Source organism: Carettochelys insculpta, chromosome 2 (assembly GCF_033958435.1).
Source record: "Carettochelys insculpta isolate YL-2023 chromosome 2, ASM3395843v1, whole genome shotgun sequence".
NCBI lineage: Eukaryota > Metazoa > Chordata > Testudines > Carettochelyidae > Carettochelys > Carettochelys insculpta.
In genome coordinates this window covers 229,880,103-229,905,568 of record NC_134138.1, presented here as the reverse complement: position 1 = coordinate 229,905,568, position 25,466 = coordinate 229,880,103, and the positions used below count along the sequence as shown (strand labels likewise).

General features: G+C 48.9%; 1 protein-coding gene across 4 annotated transcripts in view; it reads left to right on the top strand.

Moving 5' to 3' along the window:
• GLCCI1 (glucocorticoid induced 1) overlaps window positions 1-25,466 on the top strand; it is a 115,713-nt gene that overhangs the window by 62,921 nt on the left and 27,326 nt on the right. The window contains exons 4-5 of one of the 4 annotated variants that reach the window (XM_074984695.1): window positions 13,665-13,778; window positions 14,991-15,998. In XM_074984695.1, the coding sequence (XP_074840796.1) occupies window positions 13,665-13,778; window positions 14,991-15,749 (873 nt within the window). In that variant the 3' untranslated portion in view covers window positions 15,750-15,998. Of the gene's footprint in view, window positions 1-13,661; window positions 13,779-14,990; window positions 15,999-25,466 lie in introns of those variants that run through there. The other 3 variants (XM_074984694.1, XM_074984693.1, XM_074984692.1) reach the window with 3 other exon arrangements.

Sequence of the window (25,466 nt, the reverse complement as noted above, 5' to 3'; positions counted from 1 at the left end):
GGTGGCCTTCACGCAAGGCATCCAGACAGCAGAGGTGCAGGAGAAGCACCATAACCTCCTTAAAAATCTGAGACCTCCGGCCTCCTTTAAAATAGCCATACCGCTTGACGAAGCAATCTTGGAGTCGGCCACCACGATATGGCAGACCCCTGCGACTGTTCCGCCTGTCCACAAGAGAGCGGACAAGAAATACTTCGTGCCGGCGAAGGGCATGGAGTTCCTATTCAGCCACCCACAACCAAATTCTCTGGTGGTAGAATCGTCTCAACAGAGATCAAAAACGACTCAGCTCAAAACAGGGGGAATGGACAAAGATGCCAAGAAACTAGAGCTGTTCGGCAGAAAGGTCTGCTCCTCCTCCACCCTACTGTTGAGAATGGCGAATTACGCAGCACATCTAGCGAACCACAATTTCGACAACTACTCTAGGTTAACCTCCCTCATGGACTCGCTTCCAGAGGACAAGAAGCCGGTGCTCAAGGCTATCGTGCAAGAAGGCTACGCATCCTCAAGGACGGGAGTTCAGATCGCCCTGGATGTTGCGGACACAGCAGCACGCTCAACAGCTACGGCAGTGGTAATGTGAAGGGAGTCCTGGCTCCAAACGTCGGGTATACCGAGGGATCTGCAGGCGAAGATTGTCGATCTCCCCTTCAACGCGCAGAAGCTGTTTGCTGAATCAACTGACTCGGTCCTTCATTCCAGTAAAGACTCAAGAGCCACTCTTAGGACCTTAGGGATCTACACCCCTCCATACAGAAAGAAAAAGTACTACCCTCAGCAAAGACGGTACCAGTATCAGCCACAGCGTCCCCAGTACCACAGGGGTTAGGAGCAAGGGCGACATCAACAATATAGAACTCCCAGGCGATGTTACCAAGAGAGCCGTGTGTCCTCGGGGCAGGGCCAAAGGCCACAAGTTTGACACACAGATCCAGGGCTGCGCCATCACTACCATCGCACAATGTCATCCGAAGCTGTTATTCCATGATCGCCTCCGACCATTCTACGATCAGTGGGAAAGGATCACCACAGACAAATGGGTGCTGGAGATCATAGCCACGGGGTATGCGATCCCCTTCCAGTCGCTCCCACCGCCACGACCTCCACCCAGGCCCCACCTGCAGGATGCCTCCCACGAAGCGAGACTCAAGCAGGAGGTAGACCATCTTATGCTCATAGGGGCAGTGGAAAGAGTGCCGGAGCAACTGCAAGGGAAAGGGTTCTACTCCAGATACTTCCTCACAGAGAAAAAGACAGGAGGCTGGAGGCCCATCTTAGATCTTTGAGGCCTCAACCGGTACCTGCACAAGCAACGCTTTCGGATGATCACAATCGCCTCCATCCTTACGGCACTGGATGATGGAGATTGGTTCGCAGCCCTCGACTTACAAGACGTGTATTTCCACATAACTATCCATCCGGCTCACCGACGATTCCTCCGGTTCATGGTAGGCAAAGAACATTTTCAATACAAGGTCCTACCGTTTGGCCTCTCCTCGGTCCCCAGAGTCTTCACCAAGACCTTGGCAGTGGTGTCAGCCTACCTGCACAGACAGGGGGTATTTATATTTCCGTATCTGGATGACTGCCTACTCAAAGGGGCCTCAAAGGAGGAGGTACTACGCATGATACGCGTCACAGCAGGCACGTTCTCTTCGCTCGGCCTGGTTATCAATCTGGCAAAATCAAAGATAGACCCCACATAGGACATAGAGTTCATAGGGGCACGCATAAATTCTATTACAGCAAGAGTGTATCTACCAGAGCCACGCTTTCGGGCCATCGGCTCCCTCGTGCAAGTCATCACCTTCAGCCAACGGTGCCGGTTCTGACGTGCTTACAGCTGCTGGGCCACATGGCAGCGGCGACGTTCGTAGTACGGAACGCCAGGTTACACATGCGCAGCATGCAGCACTGGCTGGCGAGCGTATACAAACCGGCAGCACACACCGTTCACAGGGTGGTGTCGCCCACAACAGAGGTGCGCAAATCCCTGCAATGGTGGGTAAACCCCAAGCACATGCTAACAGGGGTACCCTTCCACCAACCACAAGTATCGGTTTTTCTTACTAGAAATGCCTCCCACATAGGGTGGAGAGCACACATGGGCGAAGAGGTGACGCAAGGACTGTGGTCTTCCACGGAACAGTCACTGCATAGAAATATACTGGAGCTCAGAGCAGTGTTCAACGCCTGCAGACACTTTCGAGACCATATACAAGGCAAAGTAGTCGGGATCAGTACAGACAATACCTCCACCATGTTTTATATAAATCGGCAAGGAGGAGCTCGGTCCCGTGCCTTATGTGCGGAAGCAGTCCGGTTGTGGAACTGATGCATCGCCAACAATATAACCTTGAAAGCCTCGTACTTACCAGGTGCTCACAATATGAAAGCAGACCAGCTGAGCAGGCGTTTCGCACTCACGCACGAGTGGCAGATCCGTCCCGATCTGCTACGACCGATTTTTCACGCATGGGGCTTTCCCCAGATAGACCTGTTTGCCACTCAACACAACAAGAAGTGCCCACGATACTGCTCCAGGGCAGGACTGGGACGGGAGTCCCTGGGGGATGCATTCGTGATCTTCTGGAGGGGCCCCCTTCTTTACGCTTTTCCTCCCACAGTGCTGATCCACAAAGTCTTGCAGAAAGCCAGGAGGGAAGGAGCCCGAATGATCCTGATAGTCCCAACGTGGGATCGACAGCAATGGTTCCCCCTACTCCTGCGCATGTTGGACCGTCCACCGATGCCCCTCCCGGTGGTGCCGGATCTGCTCACGCAAGCCCGGGGGTCCTTAGTGCATCCACACCCCCAAGGCCTGCGACTACAAGCGTGGTTAATCCATGGCTCAGCTCCCTAGAGAGCACATGTACGGAGGAAGTGCAACAAGTCCTAGAAAGTAGCAGGAGGGCTTCCACCAGGAAGACCTACAAGCAGAAGTGGTCTAGCTTCACGGCATGGTGTTCTACCAAACAGTTAGCCCCCCTTTCGCTGCCTATACCTGTAATATTAGAGTATTTACTGGACCTCAAGAGAGGAGGACTCTCACTATCCTCGTTAAAGGTCCACTTTGCCACCATTTTGGCGTTCAGACACGAAGAGGAAGGGCACACGGTGTTCGACCATCCCATGGTTACCAGGTTCCTCAAAGGGTTGGTAAACCTATACCCCCCTCGGAAACCACTTCCACCTTCGTGGAACTTGGACCTGGTGCTTAGTGCGCTAACGGGACCACCGTTCGAGCCTTTAGCCACGGTTTCCCTCCGCCTCCTTACGATAAAGACGACCTTCCTTCTCGCAATCACATCAGCTCGCAGGGTGAGTGAGCTTGCAGCAGTTATGGCAACGCCACCCTGCACAGTATTTTCCAAGGAGGCGGTAACCATACGGCTGCATCCAGCCTTTGTTCCCAAAGTGTCTTCTGAGTTTCATATTAACGAACCTATTGTTTTACCCTCGTTTTATCCAAAGCCTCATAACTCTAACAATGAGGTGCGCCTACACCTCCTGGACGTGAGGAGGGCGCTAGCCTTCTATATAGACAGGACCAAGTCCTTCCGGAAAACGGATAGACTCCTAGTCTCTCTCGCTCCCAAATCGAAAGGAGAAGGTCTCTCTTCGCAGAGAATCTCGAAGCACATCGTATCCTGCATAAAAATGTTCTGCAAACTCAAAAAGACTCCTTTACTGGCCACGCCCAGGGCTCACTCCACTAGGGCGGTGGCGGCATCAACAGCCTTTTTCACGGGCTTTGCGCTAAAGCTGCGTCTACACGTGCACGCTACTTCGAAGTAGCGGCACCAACTTCGAAATAGCGCCCGTCGCGTCTACACGCGTCGGGCGCTATTTCGAAGTTAACTTTGATGTTAGGCGGCGAGACGTCGAAGTCGCTAACCTCATGAGGAGATAGGAATAGCGCCCTACTTCGACGTTCAACGTCGAAGTAGGGACCATGTAGACGATCCGCGTCCCGCAACGTCGAAATTGCTGGGTCCTCCATGGCGGCCATCAGCTGGGGGGTTGAGAGATGCTCTCTCTCCAGCCCCTGCGGGGCTCTATGGTCACCGTGGGCAGCAGCCCTTAGCCCAGGGCTTCTGGCTGCTTCTGCGGCAGCTGGGGATCTATGCTGCAGGCACAGGGTCTGCAACCAGTTGTCAGCTCTGTGGATCTTGTGTTGTTTAGTGCAACTGTGTCTGGGAGGGGCCCTTTAAGGGAGCGGCTGGCTGTTGAGTCCGCCCTGTGACCCTGTCTGCAGCTGTGCCTGGCATCCCTATTTCGATGTGTGCTACTTTGATGTGTAGACGTTCCCTCGCTGCGCCTATTTCGATGTTGGGCTGAGCAACGTCGAAGTTGAACATCGACGTTGCCGGCCCTGGAGGACGTGTAGACGTTATTCATCGAAATAGACTATTTCGATGTTGGCTGCACGTGTAGACGTAGCCTAAAAGACATTTGCAGAGCGGCGACCTGGTTATCCTATGACACCTTTGCCAAGCACTACGCCCTTCACAGGGTATTCCAAGAGGATATGTAGCTCTCGACAGCGGTCCTCTCGGGGACAAGCTGCACATGATCAGATTACCCACCTCCTATTTTCGGTTACTGCTGGGTAGTCACCTAACGTGGAGCACCCACGGGGACACTCGGAGAAGAAAGAGAAGTTACTCACCGTAGTAACGGTTGTTCTTCGAGATGTTTCCCCGTGGGTGCTCCACCACCCGCCCATCCTCCCCGCTTCGGATCTCTGTTTAGTGTTTTGCAGGAGCATCCGAGGCAGTTGGTCAAGGAACTGGCGGGGACCGGATCGCGCATGTGGCCAGGAGCACGCAAGGGAGCGGTGCGGTCCAGCAGAAACTGCTTGGAAGATCCGACCTGCGGCGCCGGGGGAAGCCCGACACCTAACGTGGAGCACCCACGGGGACACATCTCGAAGAACCACCGTTACTACGGTGAGTAACTTCTCTTTCGTATCCCTTGCACAGAGATCGAAGGGCTATCATCTCAAAGGATCTCGAATATTATTACATCTTGCATTAAGATGTGCTATTCATTATGTAAAACCACCTTACAGCTCCACCCAAAGTTCATTCTACCAGGGCAGTGGCGACTTCGACAGCCTTCTTTAGAGGAGTCTCCTTGAAGGGCATTTGCAGAGAAGCAACATGATCATCCTATGACACATTTGCTAAACATTATGTGATACGTCGTTACATGGAGGAAGACATGCCTTTTGGCAGCAATGCCTTCTGTGGCGAGCAACATGTAACTCCGTTACCCACCTCCATCCTTTGGGGGGATCACTTCTGTATAGTCACCTGACATGGAGCACCTACTGGGACCATTCGAAGAAGAAAGAGAAGTTACTAATTTCTGTAGTAACAATGGTTCTTCAAGATGTGTCCCCGTGGATGCTCCACTACTCATTCCTCCCTGCTTTGGAGTTCTGCTTTATGTTTTTTCAGATGCTCTTGGGGTGGTTTTCGATGAACTGGCTTGGACCGGATCACACATGTAACCCAAAATGCACAAAGAGCCCAGCGCGCTCCCGCACATGCGTGGTCTAACTAACTATGGCTTGAAAGTCTCTGAACTGCAGTGCTGGTGTGGTCCCGAAGCCTGACACGGAGCACCGACGGGGATGTTTGATGTGACACAAATTGCATATTTGGGAGGTAGCAGATAGCATAACTCTACTTTTTGTGACTGTAAGAATCTTCAAATATTCTGAGATTGGATCAACTTTTTAATTCTTGTGAAGTCTGATGATCCCATAATAATTATATTTGGTGGTATAGATTCAAGGTATATTTCTAGCCACTTCTGATTGTAAAGGGATTGAGCGTTCAAAATTGAAAACACAACTTCTGTAGTATCAATATATTGATTTTGTCATTTTAGGAAATTAGCAGATCTTGGAAGAATAGACTGTCTGTGTAATAACATTGGTCTGTTTGGTCAATTTCTAAACATTTGGCCGTCATAATTTCAATGCTTAACAGAAAAATCCAGATGAGCTTGTCATACTATTATTTTCTGTGTCTTGAAAGATCTAATAAGTGTCTGTTTAGTAGTGCTCATTTAATTGTTCATGTGGTTTTTTTTGTTTTGAATTTTCCCTTACTTTATTACTTGTTTTCAAATATGTCAAAGAGTTCCAGCAGAAAGCTGGAATAACTATTAACTTGCAAAGAAAAGGCTGAAAATTTCCTTAATGATTAGACACTTCAAAGGATTTGAAATAGGCAGAGACCTACTATTTAAACATCTTGACACTATGGCAGATACAGCCCTTGGATGCAGATTTTCAGAGCATAAATACAAATAACTTACTGACTCATGGAAACTTGTATATGTTAAAGGAATGAAATATGTGCCTGTCTAGATGACTGAAGTGGAATACAAATGATTTTCATTTAAGCCGTTGTGTGGAAGAATGTTTTTAGATTGAAATATAAGAGTTTGGAAAATGGGCCATATATGTATGATACCTCCTTTGATAGAAGTCAGGTAGTGAATAAGATTCTTTTGTGGATGTTTTTAATAAAAGTCGTGGACAGGAAATGTGCAATGAACAATAAATTGTGACAGTCCGAGGTCACACAAAATCATGGAATCCACGTGGTCCATGATTGACTCATAGTATAAATAATGATCCATTAAAAAACTTTATTAGAAATTTAATTATTTGGTACAGATCTTTCAAATAGCATGTACCTCTTCTAATGTAAGTTAATATTAAAAAGTACAGTGGGCACAGGTGACAGCAGACATTGCTGGAAGCAGTGGAATATGAGAGGGAGTTTGAAAAGCAAGTTTGGGGAGTAGAGTGTGGTATTGAGGTTTCATATATGTATGGGTTTTTGTGGTTTTCTTTTTGTTTTGTGTTTTTCCCATTGACCTGACTTTAGGTGGAAAGGCTATGAGAGATAGAGGCAGGAGCATTTAGTAACTCAAGTACTGGAAAAGACAGTGAAGATGACCATATGTGAAAACTACAGGATGTACATAGTCCTTGAGCAAGTATCTGAAAAAAAAAATTGTATGAAGCATCATTTAGTGGAACTGATGGAAGAGAATGTCTGAATCTTGGAAATGAAGGTGGAAACTGCTTGGGTTTTGAAGGGTGTTTGAGCAAATGATGGAACAAAGGCAAGAGGAGGCTGCAGGAAGTCAAGATTTGCATATGCCAGCTGGATTGAAAAACTTTAAGGAGAGAATTCTGGGTATGGGAAATATTCAGTGGAAGACACGGGTAGAGATAAAATCATCTAATGAAGGAAAACTATATCTCAGGAACTGGCTTGCTGAGTTGGAAAATGAAGAAGGGCAACAGTAGGCAGTATCTGAAGGAGGGAGAGCAATGGAGAAAAGGAACACAAGCCCTGTAAAAAAGAAGTAAAGCCACTGGAGGTATCCAGAATTCATAGACTCAGGAGGCTCCAGGATCACTCACAGAAGTTTGCATGGGAGAATAAAAGACAAGAAAAGCTGCAACCAGAAAGAACAGGAAGAGGACTAGAGAATCCCACCATCACTAGCATAAGGAAGGCCTTCATGACTGGGGACTTGCTGTCAAGAAGACTAGATAGGCTGGTCACTAGAGCTGATCTGAAGGTGTTGTGTCTGTCAGGAGAAAGATACAGGATGTAGATATGAGGCTGAAGAGGATTCTAACGGAAGCAGGAAAGAATCTGCCGATTGTTCCTCTTGGGTGGGACAAACTAGATTCTTGGTGGAACACACCAAGGAAGATTGTGCCAGGTTGGGAAGGTGCTTAAGGAAATGAAGGATCAGATAATCTTCAGAGGGATTCTGCCTCTCTTTAGAGGAGGAGAATAAAGGCAGAACAAGATTATGATGATCAACAGATGGCTCATACTGTAGTACTGTAAGGAGAGCTTTGGGATTCTTGACAACTGGGAGGTATTCATGGACAGAGGACAGTTGTCGTGTTGGATTGCATCCAGCCCCTATTGCTGCTGGGGACTCCCCCCAACCCTGTGATTCCCTGGGGCTGGAGCTGGCCAAGGTTCTAATCCCCCCCTCCAATTTGTGTGAAATTTGATTTACGGGCAGTTGCGCAGAAACACAACTTGCACGTTAATTGGGCTTTTATTATAATGTAGTTTTTTATGAAATAATTACTACTGGGAATTGTATGATTATGGTTCATTTTATCTTCCCGGATATAGATGGAAGGACAAGCACAGTAATAGTAATAGTAGTGCACAGATTTTCCTGGGTGTGGATAACTGACAGATTTCTTCACCAAATAGCTGTTGAACTAAAAGAGATTATGCTGTTTTAGATTTGGCATTGACAAGTAAGGAGGACCTCACAGAAGAACTGGTTGTAGATGTTCAACTGTGTTGAAGTGATCATAAACTTGCTCAGCTTAAACTAAGTGTAAAGAGGAACAAAAGTAGATCTGCAACAAGAGTGACTGATTTCAAAAGAGCTCACTTTAAATAATTGAGGGAATTGGTTAGGTTAGTTGACTGGACTGAAGAACTCAGCTTCTGCAACTTAGACAAAGTAATTTCAAGCTTCCCTCATATTATCTGAAGCATACATCATAAGCTGGGGAAAAGTAATAGGGAAGGGTTGCATACCAAGTTAGATTAACAAGGATCTCAAACAGATGGTTGAAAGACAGCCTGCAGGGAACAGCGGGTGGGAGGGATCAGCAAGGAAAGCTGCTTCTTCAGGGCAAGAAAATTTAGGGATGAAGTGAAAACTGTCAAAAACCAAGCAGAGTTAGATCTTGTAAAGGGAATTAAAATCAATAATAAAAGATTCTATCACCCTACAAATGAGAAGAAAACAAAGAAGTGGGGCTGCTAAGTGCTGATGGTGGAGTAGAGATAAAGATTGTTTAGGAATGGTCTGATGCCTAACCAATTACTTTGCCTCTGTTTATAATGATGAACAACTTAGCAGTGGTGGCGGGGTGGCTAATGGCAATGAGGATATGGAGGTAGAAATTACAGCATCTGAAATGGAGGTCATATTCAAATAGATGAATGGGCCTAAATCCTGCAAGGTGGGTGGCAGATAAACTCAAGCAAAGAATATTAAAGTGGCCTGTGTAATTTCAATTCCAATAGCAAGATTTTTAATAAATCTCTAACCTTAGGGGTTATGTGACTGAAGAAGTGCTAATGTGATTCCTGTCTTTAAGAAAGACCTGAAGTTTCCTGAATGTTTTTTTTTCCTCATAATTTGACTATGCAATGACTTGGCACAAATTTTGAAAGAATGAGTGCTTAGGATTGGTGTTCCCTGTAAGCTGTGCACTCATGTGGTCACTCAGGATAGCTTCAAATGCTGCTCAGATGATTAGCAGAGTGCCCACAACCAAGTTTTTTGTTTCTACTGGTGATGCACAATTTACACACAAAATTTATTCTGCACATGAATGGAAAAGATTAGAAGGAACATTGGTTAGGACATAGCAGTAAACAGTAATTGGGATAAATACAATATAATTGTATGAAAGGTAGGTCAAGCCAGACCAATGTAATCTCCTTTGAGGAAAAAATTAATTTTTTAGACAAAGAAAATCTACCTGGATTTCATGAAGAAGTTTGAGAAGATGAGGGTCAATATAAGAAACTGGTTAAAGAAGAGACTACAGAGAATCATACTGAAAGGTGAAGTGTCATGTTGCAGGGAGATTAGTCTTGAGACCAATCTTATATAAGTTTTATTTATTGCTAACCGTGGCACAAGAAGTTAGTCTGTTAATAACAACATTTGAGGATGACAAAATATTGGGAGGTATTGTCAGTACAGAGAAGGACTGGCATATACAAGATGGTCTATCTGGTCTCGTAACTGGAGTATTAGAAGTGAGATGAAATTTAAAAGTGCAAGATCATGCATTTAGGAACTAACAGCAAGAATTTTTGCGATAACCTGCAGATTTAAGAGTTGGAAACAACAGAGGAGGAGAAAAACCTGCGTGAAGTGGTCAATCACATGATGTCTATAAGCAAATAGTGTGGTGCAGCCCTGAAAAAAGGCTATTGCAGTCCTGTGAGGTATCGTGAGGTATTTCCAGTACAGACTGGGATGTGGTAGTACGATTATACAAGGCATTGGTGAGACATCATATGGTATACATTGGGCAGTTCTGGATTATCCTGTTTAAAGTAACATGAATACAAACTTACCTTATGAGAGGAGTCTCAAAAAGCTTGCCTTATTTAACCTAGTCTAAAGAAGGCCATGGAGAGATACAGTTGCACTCTATAAATATAAATAAATTCCTTCCAAGGAGCAAAGGGCCAATAGTAGGAGTAACAAAAAGGGGTCACCAGCTGGGGGGATGTAACCATCCATGTGAATACCCCATATGCTTCCACCCTTGACTTGTTCCTGCCTGCGTCCCAGTTCACCTGGTCTCCTGCTTATAGCACACTATATGACAGTGGAGGGGGTTTGGGGTGCTCTGACTTCTCCCAGGCAGCCTCTGGCCACACTGCCTGCATGGGACACTGCCCAGCACAGCATAGCAGCTGCCTGGAAGAATGCAAACACTGTACTGCACTAGCCAGTGTCCTAACCAGGTAGAATGGCTGGAACTGGAAGAGGAAAGGCTCTGGCCATGTCTCCTCCCTTCTGGCTTGGCTTCTGGCCCTCTGCTTCCCCCTTGTTGTTTGGGGGGTGGGGGAATGTGTTCATGTATGGCCATCCTAAGTATTGCCCCTGCCAGGAAGGGAGAGGAGTTATGGAAGTGAATCACTAGTATGGACATGAGAAGAAACAGCTATAAACTGGTCATCAGTGAGTTTAGGTTGAACTTAAGCAACAATTTCTAATCGCCTGAAGAGTGATGATCTGAACAGCCTTCCAATGGGAGCAGTGGAGGGGAAATAATGGATTGCAGACTAAGCTTTACAAGTTGATGGAGGGAGATGGTACGATGAGATTGCCTGCATTGGCATGTGATCCACTGGTGACTTCCTGTAGCAAAGACAATTGGAGATGAGACAGAAGATGGAGGAGGGCTCTGAGTCACTACAGAGAATTCTTTTCCAGGTGTCTGGCCAGTGGGTCTTACCCACATGCATACAGTCTACCTGATTTAGGGTCAGAAAGGAATCCCCTATTTCCTCCTCTCCTCTCCTACCCCCACCAGATTGGTAGACACCCTGAAGGGTTCTTACTTTTCCTACAGCAGAATGAGTGCTGGGTCACTTGTGGGTTTAAACGAGTGTAAATGATGAATTTCCTGTAGCTTGAATTCTTTAAATGATTATTTGAAGACTTCACTAACTCTGCCAGAGGCTAGCAATCTATTACACAAGTGGGTAGGTGAGACTGTCACCTGCAGAATGTCATATGAGATGATCATGATGGTCCCTTCTGACCTTGAAGTTTTAAAGTAGTCTTTGTATGCTCCTTTATTGTTTCTTTTGTTTTGTGCAGTAATATCTGTTTGAGTAGCGTGATTTAATGCTACGTGAATATCCTTAAGATCACTTTCGGTGGCATGAAGTGTAAAGGGTTAGTTGTGTTAGTCTGTAGCTTCAAAAATAAGCAGTCCTGTGGCACCTTTGACAATAACAAATTTATTAGGTCAAGAGCTTTCATGGGTAAAATCCACTTCTGTATGGTAGCAAAGGAAATGCTCTGACTCACTTCATTTATGCAGACAGACTGTTTGAATTTAGCAGATTAAAATCATTGTCTTATATAATGGACCTGTAAGCCAGAGGCACTGAGACCACTGAGAAGAGAGAGTGAAGTCTGTTCAGCAGCCTTAGCTGAGATTCAGTTGGTTTTTAGCTCATGCAATAGAGATTTTTGGCTTTAGCCCCTAAGGTACCAGCTTCATTCCCACGCACAGACGACCAAGGTCTGTCAGCTTTACAGACCCACAAAGATTGAAAACCAAGAGTGCAGAATGATGTGTCCCTTAGCTTAGCACAGGAATGTGTAGTCTTTAAAACAGACGCTATATTCAGTCAGAAATTACTGGGCTAGATATAGGGATCCTTGAGTGAAATTCTGTAATGTGTTTTGTGGCAGTTCCGAGTAAATAACCAGTAGTTGTCATGGGTCTGCAACCAAAATAGCAAGAGCCATTTATTCAAAATTAGTTACAAAATCAATCCTTCAAGAGCTGCAATGCACATGAATACGAGATGATCCATAATAAATAACATCAAACTGTACTTTTTTAAGAACACACACAGTGATTTGTACCAGTTAGAAAGTTGTTACTCCTCAGCTCCAGGCTTTACCCGCCTCAGCCCCCAAATCCACCCCCTGTCCCCAAGCTTTACCCCTCATCCCAGCCCCCGCCCCATCCCCAGGCTTAACCCTTGTCAGTACCAAAGCTCCCCTCCTCATCACCGGGTTTAACCCGCCTCAGCCACCGTGCCCCACCCTGCCCACTGAATCTGGATTTTACTTACCCACCCTCTGTTCTCCCCTCACATGTGCTCTGGGTACTCCCTGCCTTTTCTCCCTCCCCCTGCTCTGGGTCTGCCCCCAGACTTCTCAGGCTAGAAAGTGCTTGCAACCTTCCCAGCTGCTCCCCACCTAGCAGCACTGGTGCTGTACTCACCAGGTCCTGGGGCTGGAAGGGGAGCTGATCTTGTACCGCCAGATGCAGCTTCAGGCTCCAGCAGCTGCTGTGGAGTGAGGAGGAGCTGGGGGGCGCTGCACTGCTGGGAAGGAGGTGCTGGCCCCACAGGGAGGGAAGCTGTGCTCACAGAAGGCCTCCCCCCAAGTAGCCCGGCTACGCGGCTCCAGCAGGGGAGGACTCAGCTGCCCCCCCACCCTGCTCACTTCACCCACATGTGGCGCAGATGGCTCCCTTGCGATCCCTCTCCCCGCACTGAACTAATGGAACTAAATGGAACTCATTTAACACCAGCCATTAAACCACTTCAATTTAGTCCCATTAGTTCAGTGCGGGGCAGCGCAGGGAGCTGCAAGAGGAGTCAGCAGCAGCAGTAGCCAGAGCTGCAAGCGGCTCCTTAAAGAGCTGCAGGTTGCCAACTCCTAGTCGTGGTCTGTATCGAACTTAAAATGCGATAATCTTTGAATAAGCAGCATTGTATCAATTTTTTTTTAAATGTCATCAGCACTTTGCCAGAGAGAAATGGTTTTGCCTGGGGCAATCTTCAAATAGACTTTCTCTGTAAGTTAAAAGCGTAAGTTAGATATTTACTCTGAAATGGAGCATTGCTTGTTAGTTGTGAGTTTTTGAAGGCTTTCATCAATAATGTTGGGAAATAGGAAGGATAAACATGGTTCTGTTTAGGACCCAGGAGTTATTGAAAGTCTACATCATTTTTCCAGCACCAAAGCAATTGGGAAGCAACAAAATCTGATGAGGCCCGAGTCAGGAGGATTGATGGGGGTTTGAATCATTGTCTGAGAGCTTATTTTGCATCTTGGGAAAATTCAGCATTAAAAATTAATTTGCCTTCAAATTTAGATTGGTGGTTAGGCAAGTATTTTGGAAAAGAGTATAGTATATAAGCCAAATAGTTAACACTTATGATGCAAGACAAAGCAGACTTTTTCCTTCTTAAAATGCTCCAGAAAATATTTGGTTCTGTCTTTTCCATGATACTGCTTGATAAAAGAAAGTATAGCGTGTCACTCTTCATTTTATCTTTATATTGTCTCTCCAGCAGATTGCCAAATTGAGGCAGCAGCTCCAACGCAGCAAACAGAGTAGTCGTCACAGTAAAGAAAAAGAACGTCAGTCACCACTCCATGGCAACCATATAGCAATTAGTCAGACTCAGGTAAGCAGTTCACTGCTTGTGTCAACAACTTTTTTTAAAAACAGAGTTAAGTGAATAGCCTTGTGTTTCTTTTTACTTCTTTGATTCCCTCCCTGTGTTTTAACTAATGTTGAATTGTTTAACAGAGATTGATGTTATGGGTACTATCAGGAATTTTATCCCAGTCAGGCTACGTCTACACGTGAAGCCTACATCGAAATAGCTTATTTCGATGTTGCGACATCGAAATAGGCTATTTCGATGAATAACGTCTACACGTCCTCCAGGGCCGGCAACGTCGATGTTCAACTTCGACGTTGCTCAGCCCAACATCGAAATAGGCGCAGCGAGGGAACGTCTACACGTCAAAGTAGCACACATCGAAATAGGGATGCCAGGCACAGCTGCAGACAGGGTCAACGGGCAGACTAGCGCTTCCGGGGCAACAGCTAGCCGCTCCCTTAAAGGGCCCCTCCCACATACACTCAGCCTGCACAGCACGCGGTCTGAGGAGCCATAGGCACACAGACCCCGGGTGCCGCAGTCATGGACCCCCAGCAGCAGCAGCAGCAGCAGCAGCAGCAGCTAGAGGTCCACCCAGCCCTCCCGGCAGGAGCAGGGCTTGCCCTGGCTCATGCCATGTGGGAGGCAGCTGACTACCTTCTTGCCCCAGGGGAGGAGATGCCCCCAGGGCAGCAGGGCTCAACCCCTACCCCTGCAGCACCCCGCTCCACCCCCCGCCTCACACACCGGCGGCTGTGGAGCTACCCCACCAGCACTGACTGGTGGGAGCGGCTGGTGCTTGGGGAGTGGGACGACGACCACTGGCTCAGGAACTTCAGGATGACCCGCCAGACATTCCTGGAGCTGTGCCAGTGGCTCACCCCCGCACTCAGGCACCGGGACACTGCCATGCGGCGTGCCCTCCCTGTGGAGAAACGGGTCGGCATCGCTGTCTGGAAGCTGGCCACTCCGGACAGCTACCGATCCGTGGGGCAGCAGTTTGGTGTGGGAAAGGCCACCGTCGGGGCTGTCTTCATGGAGGTAAGAGAACCCACAGGGGGAGGGCAGGGAAGGGCAGGGAGGGCAGGGCAGGGGGGCCAGGGCAGGGTAGGCCAGGGGGGCCAGGGTGGGCCGGGGGGGGCAGGGCAGGGGGGCCAGGGCAGGGCAGGCCAGGGCCACGCACACCCTGCTCACCCCTCATTGAGGCTGTCCCATGTGCTTTCTCTGCAGGTCGTGCGTGCCATCAACGCCATGCTCCTGCACAGGCTCGTGAGGCTGGGGGACCCACATGCCACTGTCGCCGCCTTTGCCACCCTGGGCTTCCCCAACTGCTTCGGGGCTCTGGATGGGACTCACATCCCCATCCGCGCCCCGCATCACAGTGGAGGACGATACCTCAATCGGAAGGGCTACCATTCTGTCGTCCTGCAGGCCTTGGTGGACAGCCGGGGACGTTTCCAGTACATTTACGTGGGCTGGCCTAGCAGCACCCACGACGCCCGGGTTTTCCGGAACTTAGGCCTGTGCCGCTGGCTGGAGGCGGGGACCTACATCCCCCAGCGGGAGATCCCTCTGGGGGACACCACCATGCCCTTCTGCGTCATCGCAGATGCGGCATACCCCCTCCGGCCGTGGCTCATGCACCCCTACACGGGCCATCTCTCCGCTAGCCAGGAGCGCTTCAACGAGCGCCTGAACCGTGCGCGCCAGGTGGTGGAGCGCTCATTTGGCCGCCTCAAGGGACGCTGGCGATGTCTCCTGACCCGCCTGGATGCGGGCCCCAACAACATCCCCCAGATTGTGGGTGCCTGCTGCGCCCTGCACAACCTCGTGGAGAGCAAGGGGGAGACCTTTCTGCAGGGCTGGGCCGCAGAGGCCGGCAGGGCACACGTGCAGCCACCTGCTGCCCCCAGTCAGCAGGTGGACCCAGAGGGGACCTGGGTCCGGGAGGCCCTGCGGGCCCACTTCGACCAACAGGCTGCAGGGTGAACTCTGCCCAGGCCCCCTACTGCCCGCCCCTTCCTCCCCCACACTCCTGCCCCAACGCCCACACCATGGAGCACCCCACCGCCCCCCCCTCCCACTTGTCCTGGACAAATGACAGCACGAACGTGTGGGTGAACGTAAACTTTTTTTTCCTCTTTACGAAACTTTTTTTTTTTTTGTAAATAAATAAATATGTGAAACAGAAACCAAAAAGGAGGGACAAACGTTCAACAAAAGCAAGATGTGCACAAATAAAACAATATACAACAACAAAGCAAAGAAGTGTGCGCCATCAACAAAAAAGAAAAGCAGGGAGGAGAACGGGGAGAACTATTTACATGGGGGGGACGGGGCAAACGGGGGCACCAAAAACAAACATTCAAACTATATACAACAAGGGGGGGGGCCACGTCCCGGGCCCCTCGCCCCTAGAGCCCAGCACTGGGCGTGCCCGGCTGGGAGCCCCGCCGTGCCTGCAGTCTGGTCCGCGGCTGGGTGGGAGCGGGCTGGACAGGAAGGTACCAGCGCCGGCGAGTCTCAGGGGGCTCCAGGGGTCCCTCGGCGCTGTGGCCCTCGCGGGTGGGTGGTGGGGCGACGGCAGACGGCCCGGCGACGGCTGGAGCAGCTGGTGCTGGGGCTGCAGGAGCGGGCAGGGCGGGCGATGGCTCGGCCGGCGCGGCATGGGGGGCCAGGTAATCAACCAGCCGGTTGAATGTATGCATATAGGCCCCCCATGCCTCCTGGCGCCAGGCCAGCGCCTGCTCCTGCAGCTGGAGGTGCTGCTCCGACACCTCCAGCTGCCGGCGGAGGATGGCCAGCAGCTGGGGGTCCGTTGCCGCCGCCGGTAGTAGGCGCGGGGTCCGCCGTCTTGCCCTCCGCGGGGCCGGTCGTTCCTCGGCCGAGGGGCTGCCCTGGAGCGAGGGTCCCGGAGGGCTCTCCGGGACAACCGAGGCCTCGCCGGCGCTCTCTTCCGGTCCTTCGGATGGTGCAGGTGCAGGTGCAGGACACAGGAGAGGAGGGGGGAAAGAAGAATGGAGACAGGCGTTAGTGTGGGCCCTGAGCCGTGGCCTTTGTCCCCCCCGCCCTGTGCTGCAGGTTCCCCATCCCTGTCCCCGGGAGATGCTGCTGTGATGGATGGGGTTCAGGGGTCCCCCTGCCCTGCACCCCGTCCCCTGGTGGGAGCGACTCTCACTTCACCCCGCAGGGTCTGAGAGCAGGAGAGCTTTCGTAGGCCACAGATGGCCAGTTTCTGGCAGGAGTGACAGCACCAGCTGTTGGAAGAGACAGTCCTTCCAACCCGTCGTGGGGAGAAGACCCCAAGGGGGGCCCCTCTGGGATGCAGCTTTCCCCCTCCTCTGGCTGGCTGCCTACCAGCTCTCCCTTCCCCTAGCCTCTACCTGTGGCCCCCGCCCTCGCCCCCCAATTCCAAGCCAGCTCGGCTCCTCCCTCCTGTTTGCTCAGGGCAGAGGTGTCACCTGCCAGCTGTAGCGCCAGGATCCTCCTTTGGCCCTGGGAGCTCCTCGGCTCGGGTGGCTCATATGTAGCCTGAGTCTCCCTTTGGCACTCCCCCCACTCCATCACATGCTGCTGCTGCGGGGTGTCCCACCCCCTCCGCCCGGGGGCCCCTCGAGTTTCCGCTCCCCCCTGGCCCGGGGATGGGGCATGGCACTGTCATGCAGGGTGGGGGGGGGCAGGGGCTGATGGCTGCAGTGCTGTGAGGGCCATGGCCCTGGTGTCCTTGGGGCCATGGCCATGTGAGCGTGTGGGGGGCCCTGGACACATCTCTGTTCCCCCCGCCCCTCAAGCCCCGGGGTGTCCACCAGAGAGGGGTACCTACCTGTGGGTCCGCTCCCACGGTCCGGAGATCCCCGGGGGTCGGAGGCCCTGCTGCTGCTCCAGGATGGCAGGAGGAGGATCTGCAGGCTGGATTCTGCGGAGGAGGAGCCCCCCTCCTCCTCCTCCTCCTGCCGCGATGTCCCGGGGATGGCCTCCGGGGGGGGCCCCCGGGGTGTGGGGCTTGCCTCCGGGTCGGACTCCAGCTGCAGGGCCTGCTGGGGCTCGTCAGCCGAGGTGTCAAGGGTGGCCGGAGGGGAGGAGGTGTGCCGGGAGCCCAGGATGTCCCTGAGCTCCCTGTAAAAGGGGCAAGTGACGGGGGCGGCCCTAGATGGGCTGGCCGCATCCTGGGCCCGGGCATAACCCTGCCGCAGCTCCTTCACCTTACTCCGGACATGGTCCGGAGTGCGGGCAGGGTGACCCCGGGCAGCCAGGCTGTCAGCCAGCTGAGCGAACGCATCCGCGTTCCGCCTCTTGCTCCCCATTACCTGGAGCACCTCCTCCTCGCTCCAGAGCCCCAGCAGGTCCCGCAGCTCGGCCTCCGTCCAGGAGGGGCCCCGCTGCCGCTTCCCAGACTGGGTGGCCCTCTGGCTGGGCTGGCTGCCCTGGCTCCCCTTGGGGGGGGGTCCCCTGGGGGGGCTCCTGGCTCGCCATCGCCGCTCTGTGGTGGGCTGAGGGCTCTGCAGGCTGCCCGCGTGTGCAGGCTGCAGCCTGCACGTTGCCTCAGCTTCCTGCAGAGTCAGGGCGGGGGAGGGGACCTTTAAGGGGCTGCTCCACGCGGCCACCAGTGAGCTGAGGGGCTGGAGAGAGCGTCTCTCAACCCCCCAGCTGATGGCCGTCATGGAGGACCCAGCAATTTCGACGTTGCGGGACGCGGATCGTCTACACTGTCCCTACTTCGACGTTGAACGTCGAAGTAGGGCGCTATTCCTATCTCCTCATGGGGTTAGCAACTTCGACGTCTCGCCGCCTAACGTCGAAGTTAACTTCGAAATAGCGCCCGACGCGTGAAGTCGCGACGGGCGCTATTTCGAAGTTAGTGCCGCTACTTCGAAGTAGCGTGCACGTGTAGACACAGCTTCAGAGTCATAGAACAGGAAAGAGAATTCTGACAAAAAAGCAACTGATGCCTCCTCTACATGTTTGAAAGATACCTTTTAAAACTCTTCTCAAAACTACCTGTGCAGTCAGGCATAGCAGGAGCAAAAGGCTTCATTGATTGACTCTGGAACTACTTGTTAGGTCCTTATGTCCGTCTGACCACTGCCAATTAGCATCCTGGTAGCACTGTCAGTCTCTCAACACCAAGGAATGCCACTGTCACCAGTCTAGCCTCAGCATTCTAGGGAGGACAAACTGGTTTTACCTACACTTGTTCTTTGGTCCATTGGATTACTGTTGCTGTGATGTTTGGGATCACGGGATCCAGTTTCAGGTTATTTCCACATACCTCTGTAGTATGAGAATGTTACTCCTCCTCCTTACTCCTCACCATGGCCAGATGCAATATTAACAAGGGCTATATCTTCACAGCAGCATAGAGTATTGAGAGAGAATTTCATCACACTTTATAAGTATCTACATGTGTAACAAAATTTTGATAAGCTTTTCAGCCTAACATATGAAGGTGTAACAAGATTCAATGACTAAAAGTTGAAGCTAGACAAATTCAGACTGAGAAATAAGGCAAAAGTTTGTCTACAGAATGGGTAATTAACCATTTGAACAACTTAGCAAAGGCTGTAGTGGATTTTCCATCACTGTCAACTTTTAGATCTAGATTGGATGTCTTTCTGCAGATTACTCTCAAATGCGGACAAGAATTGTTTCAGGAAAGTTCAATAGTCCGTGTTATGCAAGTGGTCCAATAAGATGATATTACTCCCATCTGGTCTCTTAGTTAGGGTCATGTGTAAATCACTATTTTTTGTTTTTATAAAATTCATTTACCCAGTGTAAAATATTTGATTTCATGGACATTGCAGGAAGTGAATTTTACAACTAAATATAGTCAAGTTCAAGGATAGAATGACCTTTACATGTAATGTTAGTTTAAAAGATGTAATGATACTGACTAACATTACTTATAAAGTCTCACACTACAAGCTGCGTTTGTTTTCATCAGTACCAAGTACCCCTTTCCAATCCTATCACCCTGATTGTTTCCCCATCCTTTCTCCTCTCCGACCCTTTGCGCTTCTACAGTAAACTATTTCATATCTGGCAACCCCCCCAGACCGGGAGTTTGCCAAGTATTCAAAAATACTGCTTAATAGAGAGGTGGCTGCGGGATCCCCAGCAGGAGGGCAGGGGACCCCACTAGCCCCATGGCTCAGAATTGATGGGGGGCAGAGCCCCATCATCAGCCCCAGCCCCAGAGAGCTGGCAGGGCTGGAGCTGGCAGGGCTCCGGTTTGGGGGAATTCTGACAGCTCTGGAGCTGGGAGAACTCTGCCAGTGCGCGATGCTGTGTCGGCGAGCCCCAGGTACACAGCTCTTCCAGTGTGTGTGGCAGTGCTGGGTTGTGGATATACAACCAGAAGTTACAGGGCAGGAAATTACCTATGGCCACTGGGGCATACCTTTACCTAAACAAGCCAAACTGCTTACAACGTCTGCATCTACAGATTCACTTATGCTTCCAGGACCTATTTAAGAAAGTGGTGGATAACCTCAGTGTCACTTTGGAGAAAGTCTTGGACAATCAAAACAAACCATTGCCACCTCTAAAATAGTGCTCCTCTTCAGTGCAGCCATCCTGCAGCCTGTGCAACTAGTGTGGCAGACACCTACCTCGCACCAGATGCGAGCAAGAGGACAGACCAGAAATACTTTGTCCCCTTCAAGGACACCAAATGTCACACCCTGCTCCCAAATCTCTAGTAGTGGAAGCAGCTGAACAAGCTACAGCAACAATTCAAGACCATGCCATCTGATGAAGATAACAAAAGGATGGATGTATTTGGGTGTAAAGTATACTCCACCTTGCAATATAGGGTGGTCAATTACACAGCACTGTTAGTGAAATATGACCACAGATACTATTCCAAATTACAAATTTTTGTTGATGACATGCTTCCAAGGCAGGAAAAAGGAGGGGAAAAATGCAAACCAGTTTCAGGCACTGGTCTCTAAAGGAGTTAATTTCTTGCAAGTACTCCAAGCAGCACTGAATGTCATGGCTGCCAGATCCACGGCCACAGTGGTTATCACATGTCATATATGCTGGGTCTCATCTTCCTTCCCAAGAGAAATCCAGACTGCATAGAGAATCTTCCATTTGACACCAGTAAAGTTCTCCAGTCCATGAAGGACTCTTGAGCCACCATGAGATGCTTGGGCATACAAACATTTGTTCCAAAGACAAAACAGTACATGTATCAACCATACCAATGACAGTGGTACCCCTAATGTTCACAGCAAGCACAGCACTGATAATACAATACTCACTACCAACAGCACTGGAGACCCAGAACACAAATATGCTGCTTCCTGTGCTTTTTGGGGCAACCCAACTTGTAGCCTCCAGTAAGGAAATGTGAAGCATTGGCTGAGAGCACTGACAACTATCTATCCTCCCCTTTACAGTGACCATCCTATGATTCACCTTCTGTTTGTGACCATTCTTCCACAAGTGGGAAGCTATCACCTTGGACGGTTGGGTCCGAGAGATCATTCAGAGTAGACCATTCCATTCACATCCCCCAACCATCCCTCCATCCCTGTTCAGGGACCTCTCTCACATGCTGTAGCTCCATTCAGAGGTGCAGCTTCTGATCTACCTCAGAGCCATAGACACAGTATCTATTCAGCACAGGGGGAAGGGGATTTATTTCAGTTATTTCTTGATTGCAAAAAAAGCCTGAGGATGGCAACCCGTGCTAAACCTCTGAGGTCCGAGCAAATATGTACAAAATCAAAAATTGAGGATGGTCACACTCTCCACTATAATCTAAACACTGGCACAGAGAGATTGGTTTTCAGCTCTCAAATTCCAATATGGAGTATTTTCACATTACTATCAACCTGGCACTCGGGCGCTTCCTCAAATTTATCTTTCCCTTTGGTTTTCTGCACAGCACCACAAGTGTTTACAAAGCTACTGACAGTGGTAATGGTCTATTTATGGAAAAAGGGCCTTATATTCTTCCCATACCTGGAAGATTGTCTGCTGAAGTCTCCAATCCATTCTCGCACCCTCCGTGCAACATCAGTGATGCAATGCTTCCACAGCTTGGGCATACAAATAAACAGAAAAGTCATCATTAACACCTATTCAACAAATCCACTTCATAGGTCCCTTCCTGGACTCCACCATTGGGAGAGTCTCTCTGCCATGGGAAAGATTTAGAGCAATTTGCAGACTTGTAGACACCATTCATCTCAGCCTATGCGTTTAAAGCCTGTGATTGCCTCCCTTTACTCAGCCTCCACTTTTGTCATTCCCCAATTCCCACCTGCATATGAAATATCTTCAAAGCTGGCTAGCTTTGGTATACAAAACTGAAATGTCACAAGGTTCTCAAGAACCTCACAATGCCCTCTACAAACAAGGGCTTGCTCCTGTGGTGAGCTTCTCCACAATACATGTGCAAAAGGGTTCCATTCTAAGAAGGCCCTCTAACAATCACCATCACAACAGATACATCCCTCATAGGATGGAGTGCACAAATGGGACAAACCACAATGCAAGGACTATGATGCATTTCCAAAGCATGCATGTTGTACAACGTACATGAACAGATAGGATGGAGCTCATTCTCACTTCCTCTGTGTAGAGGCCGTCAAACTTCTGGAATTGGTGCCTTAAGCACAACCTCACATATTAAACCATAAACCTTAATCTATGTCCATCACATACCTACCTGGCACCCAAAATACCATCATGGACAAACTCAGCTGTTGCTTTACCATACAGCACAAGTGGAAGTTAGAGGATGCTGTCCTACAAGACTTTCCAACAATAGGGATTTATCCTGTGTGTGATGGTCCAGAACAAGAAATTCCCAGCATTCTGTTCCAGAGGGCATGCCTTTTCACTCCCATGGACCAACATCCTTCTCTGTGCCTCCCCACTCACGCTCATACTGAACAGGGTAATACAGAATTATCAGAACAGACAATTCACGTCATCTTAAAAGCTCCAGTGTGGCCCAGGCAACGGCGGTATCCTTTCCTTATGGGAATGTTGATGACACCCCTCGGCCCCTCAATCTCGCCACCACCATTACCACATTCCAACATAAACTGAGTAATGCCACCATAGTTGTACAGCCAGTCACCAAAAGATGGGCTACAAGCAAGCAGAAATATCATCCCTGATGTTACCACAGCTAATCTGGTGTCTGCTTCTGTAACTTTGTTCTTACCCACAATTATTTCTGATTTGGGGACAGTTTATACCTCCAGATTAGTGGCACTGCTATGGGCACCCAGAATATGCTAATATATTTATGGCTGACTTGGAACAACAATTCCTCAGCTCTCGTCGGCTATTACCCCTTCTTTACTTACTATACATGGATGACATCTTTATCATTTGGAAAAAGGGACTCTAGAAGAATTCCACAGAGACTTTAGCAATCTGCACCCCACCATCAACTTATGCTTTGACCACTACACATGAGAGAGACATTTCCTGGACGCTACAGTACGAATCACTGATGGTCTGATCAATATCACTCTCTACTGGAAACTCACTGACCACGATATTTACCTTCATGCTTCTAGCTTCCATCCTGCACACAGCATGTTCCATCGTTTACATTCAAGCACTGAGATAAAATTGCATCTGCTCTGATGCTACTGACAGAGACAAAAAACTACATGATCTCTACCAAACATTCATAAACCTGAATTACCTACTGGGAGAAGCACGTGAAAATATCAAAAAAAAAAAAAAAATAGAAAAACCACAAATTGGCAGGGGCAGAAGAATACACAGAAATCAACTACACCAAGATAGGCCCAAACAAGACCATAATAGAACTCCACTTGTCATTACCTACAGCCCCCAACTCAAACTACTGCAATGCATCATTAAAGACCTACAGCCTATCCTAAATCATGGTGTCACACTCCAGAAGGCCCAAGGTGACAGGCCTGTTTTTTCCTATAGACAGTCTCTTATGAGGATTCTCACTTGCAGCCACAGGCTATACCATAATAATACTAATCCTGGAACTCTTCCTTGCAACAAACGCCATTGCCAACGTTGTCCACATATCTAGAGATACCATCACTGGACCTAACCACATGAATTACAGAATCACAGGCACATTCTCCTGTTCCTCAGCTAACGTCATATATGCCATCATGTGCCAACAGTGTCCACAGAGCATGTGTATAGGACAGACTGCAAACATTCTTCAACAAAGAATGAATGGATATAGAACAGATGTCAAAAAACTCCAAATACACAAACCTATCAGCCAGCACTTTAATGGAGTGAGCCATTCTGTTAAAGACTTAAAAGTCCATTGTCCACTGAAAATGGACTTTAACAACCATCTACAGAAGGAATGCACAGAACTAACATTCATATTCAAATTTGACTTATTAACATGTGGTTTGAACAGGGACAGCAATTACTTGACCCATTATAAGGACTCTTTTACATATTTTGGTATTTTATCTAACTTTTAATTTCCCCACCCCACACCGTCCCTCTGCTTTTCTGATTTGTCAACCTTGATAACAATTTTTCTGATATGTCAACCTTGGTAACAATTTTTGGACCTCTGTTCTTTATATATTGAGTGTGTTCTGGTAAGGCGATGATCTGAAGAAATGGGTCTGTCCCACAAAACCTCATCACCTAATAACATATTTTGTTAGTCTTTAAAGTGCTACATGACCTCATTCTTTGTTTTACCAAAAGATTTATGAAGGGACCTAGGTCCTTTTTCCTGACATCAGACTACCAACACATCCCTGGGACCTCCATCTTATCTTTAACACATTAATGCACAAATCCTTTGGCCACATGTTCTCTCTTACACCTTTCCATAAAAACAGCCTTCCTAGTTTTAGTCATCTTTGCCAGAAGGGTGGGAGAGCTTGGAACACTCATGGAGGACCTTCCACATACCACCTCCTTCCAAGATAGTCATGTTTGACACACATCCCAATTTTTTACCTAACATACATTCATCCTTCCATCTAAATGTACCCAGTCATTTATCAACATTCTTCCTGAAACCACACACACAGAATTTTGAGCAGGCTGTGCACACATGAGACATGCACAGGGCACTATGATTCTATCTAAATGGAACAAAACCTTCTGAAGGGCGGTGAAGTTCTTCTCCACTGTTCCATAATCCCAGGAAAATGCTATCTGGAAGCAGAGACTCTTTAGGTGTATAGCTGATTGAATACAGCAATGCAGTCAGCTCAAACCAGTCCACTGTCCTGACTCCATCAGAGCACATTCTAAATATTGTCTCCACACCCACTGTCTTCCTACACAATGTTCGCCTTGTCAACATTTGCAAAGCACAACATGGGCATTGAATCCCACATTCACATAACACTATGCCTTACTACAATACGCTGATGCTAGAATGGGCAGAGCTGTTCGTCTGCAGCTTTTCTGCCTGACCTGAAGTCCCTGCTGTCCAAAGGGACACTGCTTACAGTCACATGAGTGACAAGTATCAGAGAGATAGCCGTGTTAGTCTGTAGCTTCGAGAACAGCAAAGTCTTGTGGTACCTTATAGACTAGCAGATATTTTGGAGCATGAGCTTTTGTGGGCAAAGACCTGCTTCATCAGATGCATGAGTGTGGGGGGGGTGGTTTCAGAGGGGTATTTAAAGAGTGGGGTCCCAGTATAGGGGGAGGGTATTGGAGGTTAGGTCCATATATGGCTGTTAGCAAGGGGTAAGG